This window comes from Lycorma delicatula, chromosome 4 (genome assembly GCF_047948215.1).
Source record: "Lycorma delicatula isolate Av1 chromosome 4, ASM4794821v1, whole genome shotgun sequence".
NCBI classification, from domain to species: Eukaryota; Metazoa; Arthropoda; class Insecta; order Hemiptera; family Fulgoridae; genus Lycorma; species Lycorma delicatula.
Genome location: NC_134458.1, coordinates 25,454,301 through 25,467,957, shown reverse-complemented (window position 1 = coordinate 25,467,957; position 13,657 = coordinate 25,454,301). Strand labels below are relative to the sequence as shown.

The window sequence follows — 13,657 nt, the reverse complement described above, 5'->3', positions numbered from 1 at the left end:
TCCGGCAGTTCCTATCCAGCCACCACAGAGTCCCCTGACAATATCCTGTATCTCAATATCACTCTCCAGATCACGATGATTGGAGAATCATAGCGAACAGAGGTTCGCTATGTTTAAAGACATATAACCTGGACGCGGCAAATTTCATATCAACCCCCGAATTGGCATTTAACGCAATGCTGTACAAAACAGAAGTTAAGTTACAACTATATACCAATTCCGATATGTACATGTTTGACTCAGGCTTAAGAGGTGGTACATCGATTTATGTTAAAACACATGCTGTAGCCAACAACCCACACAACAAAAACATCTACGATCCGAGCAAACCTCATTAATACATCGCTTATATTGACACCAACAATCTCTATGGTTGGAATACGAGTCAATATCTACCTCGTTCAGGTTTCAAGTGCGTCGTCAAGAACAAGGCGTCGGAGGGTGTGGGGCGAACAGGCCCTGAGCCGAGCGCCTAGAGGGTTCCCCGTGCATGTGGGGATTGCCCGAGTGCGATGAGGCTGGGGGCACTCCGCCCGTGTACTCGTATACTCGATGACGGCCTCCGGTAAGTAGTGTGAAAGACGTGTGCTTAATGTGTATGATGCCTGTTTGTTGATCTGTTGTTGAGTGCTTGTGACATGATGTGTGTGATTCTGTTTTCCTAGCTCTATGCATGATTGGTGTGACTGTGTAAGGGCGTATCACCCTTTTCTTAATGAAATGCTTCCTTAAGCTGTTCCCGAAAGAATGGGGAGCCAATGGTGAAGGTTTAGTCGGTAGTGCGCAGGTATACATACGCACTTAATAACATCTTGCAGAACCTGTTAGCGAGCCCGACACTGCCTAGAGGCCCGTAAATGGCGTTCCTCCACCTCTTTAAAAAAAGGTTTCAAGGTCGAAGATATCGATAAATGAAATAAAATCGATGGGCTAATGTCACATCCCGATGATACGATTGATCTTCGAAGTCGATATTGACTATTCATCTGACCATTCATAACGAGTTATTTGTTCCTGCTGGTAAACGAAACGCCACCCGGCTCCGACTATAGTAATCTGCTGACTACAACGAAGCAGAAAAACATTATGTCTGCCATTACACCACTCTAAAGCAGGTTATTAGAAATGATTTCTGTTACGAGTACACAATGTATTACGGTACCATCAGAGTGGTTGGCTTAAACGCTTCATCGATCTGAACACTCTACTGAGGAAGAAGACTAGAAACAATTTCGAAAAGACTTTTACAAACGTCTGAATAACTCGGTGCTGGGTAAGTGCATGGAGAATGTCTGTAATTGCATCAAATACAACCCGTATCGTGCCCTAAACAGTTATCTAAACTTATCACGAAGTCGACATTTAGACAGAACCATTTACAGACAACCTAACTGGTTGATGGTTACGACCTTGTTTGGAGATGGCTAAATATACCGTTTACCTCAACAAATCAATCTACATCGATCTCACATCTTAGGTGTGAGTAAAACGCTCATGTACGATTTCCACTATAAAGTAATGAAGCTGATGTACGGAACTGAATTAAATCTGTTACATGGATACTGACAGCTTCTTCTACGAAATAGAAACAAGGATAAGCATCATGAGAGTGTGTTACACAACCGATAAATCCGATTTTTCTAGGAACCATCCAAACTACTCGTGTACAAACAAGGACTTCGGTATGTTCAATGATGAGGTGAACGGTATAATCATACTGAAATATATCGGGCTGAGACCGAAGCTTTACACCTTCTGCACCGCTAATGATAAGGTAATGAAAAAAATAAAAGATGTCAAGAAAAACGCGGTATAGAATGAAATCACCTTCTCCGATTAGAGCCTGCTTGAATGGAGCTGGCAACGAATTACACAGGTCGATGCATCTGTTTAGATCGATAAAACGGTCTCAACACTATAGTGACGAACAAGCGAGCTGTGATGAATTACGAGAAACGAGTGGCTATCAATAATGTGAACACCCTAACTTGGGGGTAATGCAATATGCCACTGGAATTGGTTCGAGTATTTTAACCGTAATATGTTATTTTTTCAAGTTTAATTTATATTACTATTAATAGAAATGAAGACTGATGTAAAACGTGAAATAGCCGAAGAGTTACATCAAACGGCTAGACGCAATTATCCAACTCGTAGAGTACAGCTGAAGGGCTCATGATTTGTATCAAGCAGACTTGGTTGAGATGATTCCTTACTCTAAAACAAACAAAGAATACAGGTACATTATGACTATGATGGGCCGCTTTTCTAAATTTTTATTCGCAGTTTAGATAAAATGGAATACCGCTGACGATGTGGTAACGGCTTTCACTTCAATACTGAAAAAGCATAAAATGAAACAATTACAGACAGATGATGGTAAAGAGTGGTACAACAACAAGGTCAAAGCTTTGCTAAAGGAATACGGTATCAACTACCACTCCACTCCGAGAAAAAAGCCTCTATAATAGAGCGGTTTAACAGGTCCCTGAGGACAAAATTGTGGATAAAATTCGCAGAGCAAAGCAGTATAATGGCTGGACTTGCTACAAAACTCGTATATGAATAAAACAACACAGTACATCGGACTATAGGTATGAAGCCGAAAGATGTTAATAAAGGCAACAAAGAGCTAGTAATGCGTAGAATTAACTGAAGTACAGTAAGACCTGTTAATATCAAACGACCTAATGTTACAGTGGGCGACCATATACACATAAGCAAGTACAAGAAGCCCTTCACCAAAGGCTATCTAATAAACTTGTTTAATGAAACTTCAAAATCTACGCTGTGCATATTGAAAGCCGGCCACAAACGTATGAATTGATTGATTCTCACGATGAGGTATTGAAAGGTAAATTATACGAATACGAACTGAACAAGACCAAACATAAAGATGTTTACCAATTCGAAAAAGGTTATCCGTCGTAAAAGCGATAAGCTATTATTCAAATGGTTAGGATTGATAAATCATACAACTCCTGGGTTGACAAACCAGATATCGTATTGAAACAATAATCGGAAAGACCGCTATATAAAATGAAACTGATCAAAAAGAAAACTCGACGATGTCTAACGTCAACATTACTGACAAGCGACTGTGGCAGTGGCGGGTTAAGACAGACACGGCCCACTATTGTCGAATACAAGCATATTTAGTTGTATAGTATGCGGTAGTTCAGGGCATGCTGAGACAAACGCTGTCTTCAGTTTACTGTTCATCTCAACAGATTTCTCTACGGAAATATTTACGTATTTTCCAAGTCGTTATATCAGCCCAAGTGTGTTTTTTTTGGAAACTTCAACGAGATCGATCGATACCTAAGACCGGCTACTTTCCATATTGGAAAGATAAACAAGTCATATCACCTAAAGTAGCTCGACAACACTGTCATGCTATACAAAAAACCAAATTAATGAGGCGTTAGCTAAAGTGTTCAAACCCCTAACCAAACCGTTAGAGGAAATCAATAAAATTTTAGGTATGAAGATCGGTGATATCTTGAATCAAACAAAATTCAACTAAATAAAGGAACCAACTAAAGAAAGAAGAAGAGTTTTCTGGTGATGAGATGGAAGACAAGAACATATCTAGTAACGAGACTAGTGATATAGAATATATAAGTGAAAGAACGGTTGAAGAGGAGGCTTACGATACTTTAGAAAAGAGACATATGGCATATTACACAGTGAATTTCATATAACATATTCTCGATGCTCGTGCATCTAAAAACTTGCATTATGTTTGGGATCAAGAACGTTGATGGTTATTGATATAGGGCAGAGAAGCCGGTCAGCTTTGACCAAACTGGAAACCATGTGAACGAATAAACTTTTACACTCACCCGGATTGCTTTAACTATTGTTCTACGAAAACCCTTCCTTAGATCCAAAGGATGAGTCATATGAGTGACATGGAAACCTACAGAACCATACTCACGGCGAAAGGTGCTCATTTAATGCCAACGGGTTAGGTGAAAAGCAGTAAATCCTACAAATTCATAAACTACATCAGAAAGTTGTTTAAGCCAAAAAACTGGTCAGACCTTTAACCTTTCGGGAACTAGTATCGTGCTCAAGCGACTGCAGTAAACTGTCCGCACAGACTACGGTCGCGTAGACTCGTCTTAGAATTTTATTGTTTGAGTATTATCATCGTGTTAATGCGACTAATATAATTCTTTTACTGCCATGTGCTGCAATCTACTGGCTTTAAAAATAACTATTTGCACTATCGATATGTTGCAGCTAACAGGTGGAAAACGACAGAATAAAATTATGTTATCGACGATCTAAAAGTCTAGTTGATTATCTTGAGATACACGCGTCAATTTTTGTTTTTTATTTGGTACATTTGTTTCACCTGAAAATGCAATTGAGGTTGCAGACTCGATTTCTGATTGTTGATTATTGTTAGAGGTTGATGCAGTTTCACTACCAACAAACACACAAAAACTAACCTCATTCGCAGACATATTATGATCATCAAAAGTATCACTAGAACATCGCTTTCACGCTCATTACCTGACTCTTCGTTTAACAAAATCTCAATTACTTCACCTGCGTTACATGAATTCCGTAATTTGTCCACATAACGAGAAGTAATAAATCCTGGAAACGAACGCGATGAATCTGCCGTTTACTAACAGTTTTAGCCTAGTCTGTGCATGAATAAGGATTTACAGTATGTTAGTCCCCAAAAAGGTTAAGTGAGACGTATTCCTTCACCGATCCTCGACAAGCACCTATTAGCGAAACACACCGAAACCATATGTTAATCCTATGCTGAACAAATTTTCAAATCACCACAATCCCTGTAAGCTGTCAGTATCACCTACACATTCGGAAACCACCAACATACCACGTACTGACTGTAACCAGATCAGTCATAGAAACATCTCGGCCCTCTAGTCTTAACGTCACATTACTTAAACAGTCTCATATCATTAATACCCCTCATGAAGTAACTCGTCATCGCCGCAGACGTAGTGTCTCGTCAAGATGTAAACAACATCCTAGAGGGATTCCAATATAACGAAGTGGAAGTGATAGTAATCTGTCACCGTCTTCGCCCCCAACTCAGCCTATTGCCTCCACATCTAGTGGTCATATTTCACGTACTCAAAAGCCTGAGCCGCCACCGATTTTCTCCCGTTGAAGAGCGTAGGGAAAGTAGACTGCATACACCTAGTGCAGTTCGAAGACCTCCATCTGTCCCTCCACTGCGGTTAGAATCGTTCCTTCCATCCTCTAGTCCTCCTACAGACTCAAGAATCTAATCATGACAAAGATGCATCACTGCGGTTGATTCTCGACAAAAGATCTCGTACCCCTGAAGGTGAGGTTCATGAATCAATCGATAAATAATAAGCATATGTAATAAATAATAAGTGTATAATTTCTTTTAATTAAAAGAAATTATTAATTTCGAAAAAGCGGTCAAAAACAGAAACCATATGGATAAACTGTATGACGAATAAAAATTTTCTATAACAAAACAATCATCTACTGCAGAGAGAAATCGCCGAAAAGAAGAATGCATTATGAAAGTGATGGCGGTAAAGATGATGAAGGATTAAGAAGCTCGGGAGTGCTAAGACTGCGTCTCGATGCATAACAGTCGAGACCTGAATACGTTTACTGGGATAATCCAATGAACTGGATGACAGGCTTCGAGATCTATAATACGAATATACGACTGGTAATACGGACGTAAAACAACGAAATCGTTGCCACAGTGGAGGATCTGAAAGAGTATGGTATCATTTAAATAAGTACACCATCACCGGCAGTCGTAATAGTATATTGACTTTGTTTTTATTTTCTTATAATTGTAGAAGATGCCAAGAACTGCAAACGTGGTAAGGCTTTTCGAGGTCCACCAGACGGTGACTAGGATATGAAAAAGCGTTGGTTGTGTAACGCCGGTGATCCCAATAAACCGGAGGATGAAGTCAGATGCTGTGCTTGCTGAAAACGATAACCGCTTGGAGGAAACAATGAATGCTGTTAGACAACTACAAAACGTACATTACAAAGAACTTTACCGAATATATAAACAAACTATCTACGTCGATTGACGACATAAAACCTGTGATGCTAGCATTCAATCTGAGATTACAGGAAGTGGAAAAGAAAAAGGAGATTTCATGAATGTTAAATTATATGTATCGGAAGCGATTAAAGAACATGATATCAATAAGAAAAAAACAAAGTTAATTAGGGAGAAAACGAGTGGAAAGAACTTTTACCCGAAGGTTCTGATACAAAAACCGAATGTCCTTGAAAACAAAGCCAATGTTGGTGATAATTTCCAATATGATTAATGAACAACGGTTCAAAAATTGTAATTATAGTTAGCGATGGCGTATAGGCCGGTCAAGATGAAGCGAAAAACTACGAAAAGAAAAACTACGGCTAGGAAGAAAGGACGTGGAGTATCATCGGAGTATCATCAAAGGACGTCGTATCATCGTTGAATAATGTTGTCGGCATTGTAGTGAATAAGGCTGTACATTATCTACCGATAGAGACTCGCTTAACCGGCAATCAGTGTAGCGGTCCTGGCACTAAGCTGGAAAAGAGATTGAGAAGAGCTGATCCCGGTATAAATAAGTTAGATAAGGCATGCAAGCTGCACGATATCACTTATGCTAAATACAAAGATAACGCGTCCACAGCGAAAGCTGATAAAGAGTTTGCTATTTTTTTCAAACTTAGTAATTTTCGAAACATTTGACTAAACATCTATCTATTTTGTAAGATGTGACGTTTACGAGAAGCCATGCCAGTTTGGAGCGTTTTAGCGGGAAAATTTTAATCGGTTTATAAAAATGCATCGTGTAAATGATGGTTTATCTGTTATAATGTCTATATTTTAATAAAACAAACCGTGAGATATAATATAAACCGGTTTCTCGAAAAGTCAACTAGCCTATTGGTATATATAAATAAATACTTTTTATATCATACTCCGTTTAATTACAATCACATAAAGGAAAACTCAACAAATATTTTCCAAGAATGTCACTTAAGGAATCTGTTAAAAATAAAAATGTTTAATTTTGTAGGTTCATTTATCCATACAACTTCTGCAGTTTGAAATACTTTTAAAATTATAATCGCATAGATGAAAGCGCATCAACTTCATAAACAAAAAACCACATAAAATTCATAACACACACGCACATTTATACTCCTACAGAAAAAAAATAAACAAAAAAAGATCATAATAACATGCATATACAAATTCACAAATTTATAAAACCTGGATATAAAACTGCTTTATCACAGAAAATAAAAAATAAATCATTATTCAAGCAACGCAATCACTAAATAATTGTAATGCCACTGGAATATATAAAACTAACTCCATAATGTTCTACCCTGGTCAAACAAAATATAACTTCATAAAATGAATGTTTAAAATCACAACATAATAACACAATCAAAATTTGTCAATGTCGTCAATTTGTCATCTCATCGACACAAATTACAGATCCAACAACAATAACAACCTTATTATTCAACATTACATCAAAAACAGATCGCATCTTAAACATAATGAAATTTGAAAACAGATAAAAACACAAAACAACAATGCTAAATGAACAGAAATGATCAAATTAAACACATTTCTTAATTACATTCTACATATGAGTCAGCATAACTAAAGAAAAAAAAACATTAATTGACGTAAGTGTGATAATATCAATAATAAATGAAGATGTTCACAAGAGCAAGTCACATACACTCTGACGCAAGCTATTAAAAATACATTAATAAAATTTCTGGATCGCTTTGTCATTTCAAAGGTTGTATTTTTTAAATACGCAAATGACAATCTTGGATAAATAAAAATATTTATCAGAATATTAAAATTTTTAATTCAACACGGTTAATGATGTAAACAACACAAAAGGTTTTTATTCTAAACATTTTTTTTAAATTGATATAAAAAACTGTCAAATGTTTCTACCAGGGTTTTTTTTGACAAGAGGTAAACCAAACTACAAGTGAATTTGTAATGTTTGTAAAAAAGAAATAAAATATTCAGAGGCAAAGTTCTGCGTAATTAAATGTATATATATTTTTTTTATAGGTACTTTGATTTACATTTTATATGACTACAAAATTCACATTTTGTTATTTAATACCGTAGGACATTTATTCCACAGTACTTAAGTATAGCATCGATTTATAATTCTAGTAACCTAAAAAAACCGACCGGTACAAAACAATGAATTATTTTTTTATTTTGATTATTCTGATTCAGCTTTCTTTCTATCCAAATTACTAATTCTACTGAGTATTAATTAAAGTGTATATATCTGTAAAGTACATCATAACTGCATAAAGTTATACTTTGCAAAATAAAGTAATTTTGTGTTAGTCGCTATACGTGTAAGATATAATATGGATTGTACTAAAAAATCATATATTTATTATTCATGAAATGAATTTTGCTTCAGAAAGAATAACATGTTCAATTTTCAGACAAACACATATCTATTCAGAGCGTTTAAAGATAATTTGAAATTTTGGAAGCTTGCAGTAGTATAATGTAAAAAATAAAAATCTTAATTGAAAAGATCTATTTTTGCTGATTTTTGTTATTAATGTATACATAAAAACAAAACTAATAAAAGCGGCCAGACAAACAAATCAACTGGAAAGCCAGACCGAGTGCTCCTAGGTTTAAATTCCCAGAATTGGTCTGGCAATTTTTCATAGTTTCATCCTTATCTTCATAAAAAAGTAAAAAAGGATTGTCAGATAACTTAGCATAGGCAGGTTTAGCAAATAATTGAATTAATAAATAAAATAAGTAAAAAATTATTAAAGAAATAATGAAAAAAAAATTATGATTAATACATAAAAAATAAATAATCAATACTTACAAAACACTGCAGAGTATTGCCTTTTTTTTAATATTAAAAATAAAAACAACTTCTGACAAAAAGAAGTGTACATTATAAATGGAAACAGGCAGTTTAAAAGATACGTATTTGTCACTTATTATTAGAGTTTATGTATTTTGTTATATCAATTTCAGTTATTATTTTTAGTATTTTCAGTGATTATTTTTAGTATTATTCTTTTTCAATAAAAAGATGCCATTCTTTAGGAATATGCTGAATTCCATGCTCCTGTATCAGGTCATTGACACATCAGTACAAATGCACAATGAATTTTTCATAGTAAAATAAGTTGAAAAAGTTTTATTTCATGTTCTAAACGTAGTAACCTTTGTTTTTTCTACTAAAAGATTCCACTGTTGCCATCTAAACCCGGAATTTCAGCTTGCTGCTTTGATAACATTAAATCATCCAGTCTTCATTAGTCCAGTAAGCATGTGCTTTGGCCCACAAGAGCTTTTTTTTTTGCATATAACTGATCCTGTGTTGGAGTAGACTTTCTTTTACAGCCACATTTGCCTTTCCGCTGGGGAAAAAGGAACCGATTTCTTTCAATCGATTTAAAATAGCATTCACTGTCCCTAGTCCAACACCACACTTAGAAGCTGTTGTGTCATTGTGTCATACTAGTATGTTCAGACAGAGAAACAATTTTTGAACATTTTCTTGGAATTATGTCCATTATTATATATTCAAGACACATAGAGCAAAAAATATGGAAATATGATTTTGTAATAAAAAATGAAATAAATTTTCACAAATACTATTTATAATATGAAAATTGCTAAATAATCAAAGAATAACTTCACATTACACGGACAACTTAAAGAATGGGTACAGTCAAGCAGTGTAGCCACAACATAGAAATAAACAAAAACGTCTCTATGTTCAGATTAATTTGCACGCTACTGTAAGTATAACATATGAGCATATTTAAGTCTAGTCCTTTAAAGTAAATGGGAAAAGCAATTGGAGTAGTGGTTCATAACATTTAGTTCTAGTTGTAAAAGTAAAAACATAACATTCTTTATAATATATAAAAAATCAATAGATTAAACATAACTGTGTAACAGAAAATTATCAAAATACTCTTGTAATGAACAACTATAATTAGCTAAAAATCATATATATATATATATATATATATATGTAAAGAACAAAACACTTATTTCTCCAAAATCCCTCGCTCCTACCATTTTTAAATTAATATTAAAAGCAACATAATCATAGTATTTATAAATAAATAAAATGAAATTTAATCTTACCAATAATTCGTCCGCATTCTCTTCTCTAGCACTTTCCATCATTCGACCATCCTCAGGAAAAGTTATTCTTCAATCTGAGATCATTAGAATTAAAGTATGTAGAATGTATATTTATAAAATGTTAAAATCACAACTAGTTGTCATAGCATAAAGTTAGTTATGTCTGTTATGTAAGAAATTTGCAGTTGTCAACTGCAATGATTTTAACATTTCATAAATTTACACTCTACATACTTTAATTCGAATGATCTAAAATTGAAGAATAACTTTGGTACTTACGTATTAATGCCCCCGCAGCAACAGCTTTATTTAAAATTGAGTATTTATTTTATTGAGTCTCTTTATTAATTTTAAGAAATGGTTATTTATATTTATTGATTTTATAAATATAATTTAACCTAACTTAACCTATGCTCCAGTAGGTTAAGTTTGGTTAAATTATATTAAAATTAATAGAGACTGTTTTGAATCTATATTAAACTCTATATCGACCCATTTTCCACCGAAATCCAATTGACTATTTTGTTTTTAAATAAAGCTGTAGCTGCGGTGGCGTTTATACGTAAGTACCATAACTTTTCCTGAGGATGGTCAAATGACCGAAAGTGCTAAAAAAAAGAATGCGAATGAATTGTTGGTAAGGTTGAATTTCATTTTAAGTATATATAAATAATATTATATACCAATTGTGCTATGCTTAAAAACATAATCTTAGGATTTGTAATGGGTATCAACAATATTAACAAAATTTTAAAAATAAAACATAAGCAGTTTATTATAAATAAATTATATGCAACTCCATAATAATACAAAAGATATACCTGGAATTCCAAAAATTACAGAATTACTTGGGTTTATCACACACAAAAGAATTGCCTCAAAATTTATAGGTAAAAGAATTCCCTGAAAATCAATACATACCAATACTCCTAAAGAGAATTCTAAACGCTTTACATGATCTACTATCCTACTAAATTTTGGCTTTGGAAATTATCAAAACTGCAAAAAATTGCATAATTTAACACAAATCAAGAATCATTTTAAAAATGTATTTTTAACAATGTGTAATATTTATTTCAAATTAATATTATAAGCATTTATAAAAATAACTTTTTGATTAAACTTCATTGTAAGACTGCAAAAATATTTATCTTCAATAAAGCTCAGAAAGAATACAATTCCTCCAAGAACACAGTGAACACACAACAGTACTTCAAACTCTGCTATAATCCACAACAAATTAATCAAATTTACAAAAACAACAAACACAAAAAAGGCAGACACCATTGCCAAACAACCACACATTTACTCCAGATACAAGAAAAGTTTTTCAAGAATTTCAAAGATCATTTGCCTCCAAACACTAAATGACATTAAAGATATGACCCAAATACTTTTCTCTTTCCTGAAAAAGGTTGATTCATATAAAAATTTATTTATAGAAAAATATAAATAACTAGCAATCCAAATCAATACGATTATACTAGGACTAGTTACAAAGTTGCACATTATGTAATCCTTCATTTATATTTATCTTCCTTTCGTTTTCAACTTTATCTTATTCGTCAAGATTGAAATCTTGTGATTTATGGATTACAAGTATAAATTTATTATGTCAGCGTGTACAATTAGATAAAAAACAAATTTAAATACTCACTCTTGAAGACCTTGTGTTGACTTCATCACCGACGTAAAACGCTGGTCGTGCTTTTCTCAAGCCCTGATATCCATGTTCCAACTCTGTATAAGACATGTCTAATAAAAATAACGACAGAAATCATCACAGTAATACAAAAAACTCAAATTAAATAAAGCTACCTAAAAAAATTGAAATAATATTAATTTAGTTTCGACCGAATGAACCTAAATTCTGAAAACAAGGTCAAGGAAACAGAAATAAACTTTTGTTTTTTCTGATAAAAATCAACGAATTGACGACAAAAATGAAAAGATAAAATAATTAGTCAGGTTATCATCACGAATGTATTTTGTAAGCGAATCGATTATAACAATACAGTTAATTATGAAGCTTTTAACATTTTGTAACGAACCAATGTTAATTCTTATTTAGATCGGAAAATTATATTTTGCACAAGATTCCGCCATTTTTATAATCACAATCTAAAATTAAAGAAATATCCTTTTTAAATACAAATGGTATAATTTCTCTTTCAAAATTTTCTAGACATATCACTAACCGGTAACGATTACACTAGGACTAAACTTAATGTTCCGGCCTCTAATAAGCAAATCAATACTTTGATTGCAGTCAGCTGTGTGTATTTAACATCGATAGTTACAGACTTAGGAATGAGATAGAAAAATTCTCGATAGTAGTAAATGAACTTAAATATTTAAACTTTGGAATGTGTAATATCGATTTCGATAGCCCCCGGGCTAGTCTAGTGGTTAACTCGTCATCTTAAATAAATTGTATCGAAGTCGAGAGTTCTAAGGTTCAAATCCTAGTGAAGGCAGTTACTTTTATTTGGATATAAATACTGGATCGTGGATACCGGTGTTCTTTGGTAGTTGGGTTTCAATTAATCGCACATCTCAGGAATGGTTGACCTGAGACTGTACAAGACTAGACTTCATTTATATTCATGCATATCATCCTCTGAAGTAATACCTTGCGTTGGTTCCGGAGGCTAAACAGAAAAAGAGAGAATATCGATTTCGATGTTAAAGATGACTACGTAAAAGGGCGACTGTTAAACCAAACGTGTGAACTTTCTTTCAGTCGAAATCAGTACAGTGTATTCTACCAGTTGTATGAAACCTAACAATTTGGTATATCTGGGAGTAGGCTATCTTTTCAGTCCAGGCCTAAATGGAATGTACCAGATGAACATTCCTTGTCATTTTGTTTATCAGTATCTCAAAATATATCTGGTTTGACTCAAAGCTAAATGCATCTCTCTATCTTATGGTTTCTTGATAAATAACTTTTTTTTAATATCTGGCAAATGTAAACTTTAAAAAACTTACTACTTTACTGAATTCAGTACTTACAACCACCAGTACCATAATATTGTAGCAGTAACAAAAACTGAATTAATCAGTATCGAAATCATATTAAACTAATTTATGACAATTATAAGATTAGAATACTTTCAGTGATATCTGAATTGTAATTATTGAATTTATTTTACCTTGGTATGAAATAGTGAATTAACATCTATATTGTGTTTGCATAAGAGCCATCCTAGCTGTTGTTTGTGTAGTGAAATTTTACTGCAGCAGTGCGATTGCGTTCATTCATAATGTACCGGTAACCCACCGGGTTGGTTTAGTGGTGAACGCGTCTTCCCAAATTAGCTGATTTTGAAGTCAAGAGTTCCAGTGTTCAAGTCCTAGTAAAGTAAGTTATTTTTACACGGATTTTAATACTAGATCGTGGATACTGGTGTTCTTTGGTAGTTGGGTTTCAATTAACCACACATCTCAGGAATGGTCAAACTGAGACTGTGC

General features: G+C 33.8%; 1 protein-coding gene across 9 annotated transcripts in view; it reads right to left on the bottom strand.

Moving 5' to 3' along the window:
- Positions 1-12,438, bottom strand: part of LOC142323199 (inositol hexakisphosphate and diphosphoinositol-pentakisphosphate kinase 2-like) — a 330,980-nt gene extending 318,542 nt beyond the window's left edge. For 8 of the 9 annotated variants that reach the window (XM_075362529.1, XM_075362537.1, XM_075362533.1 and 5 more), the window contains exon 1: positions 11,841-12,438. In XM_075362529.1, coding sequence (XP_075218644.1) covers positions 11,841-11,936 — 96 coding nt within the window. In that variant the 5' untranslated portion in view covers positions 11,937-12,438. The remainder of the gene's footprint in view (positions 1-11,840) is intronic. The other variant, XM_075362538.1, reaches the window with a different exon arrangement.
- Positions 12,439-13,657: the final 1,219 nt, after the last annotated feature.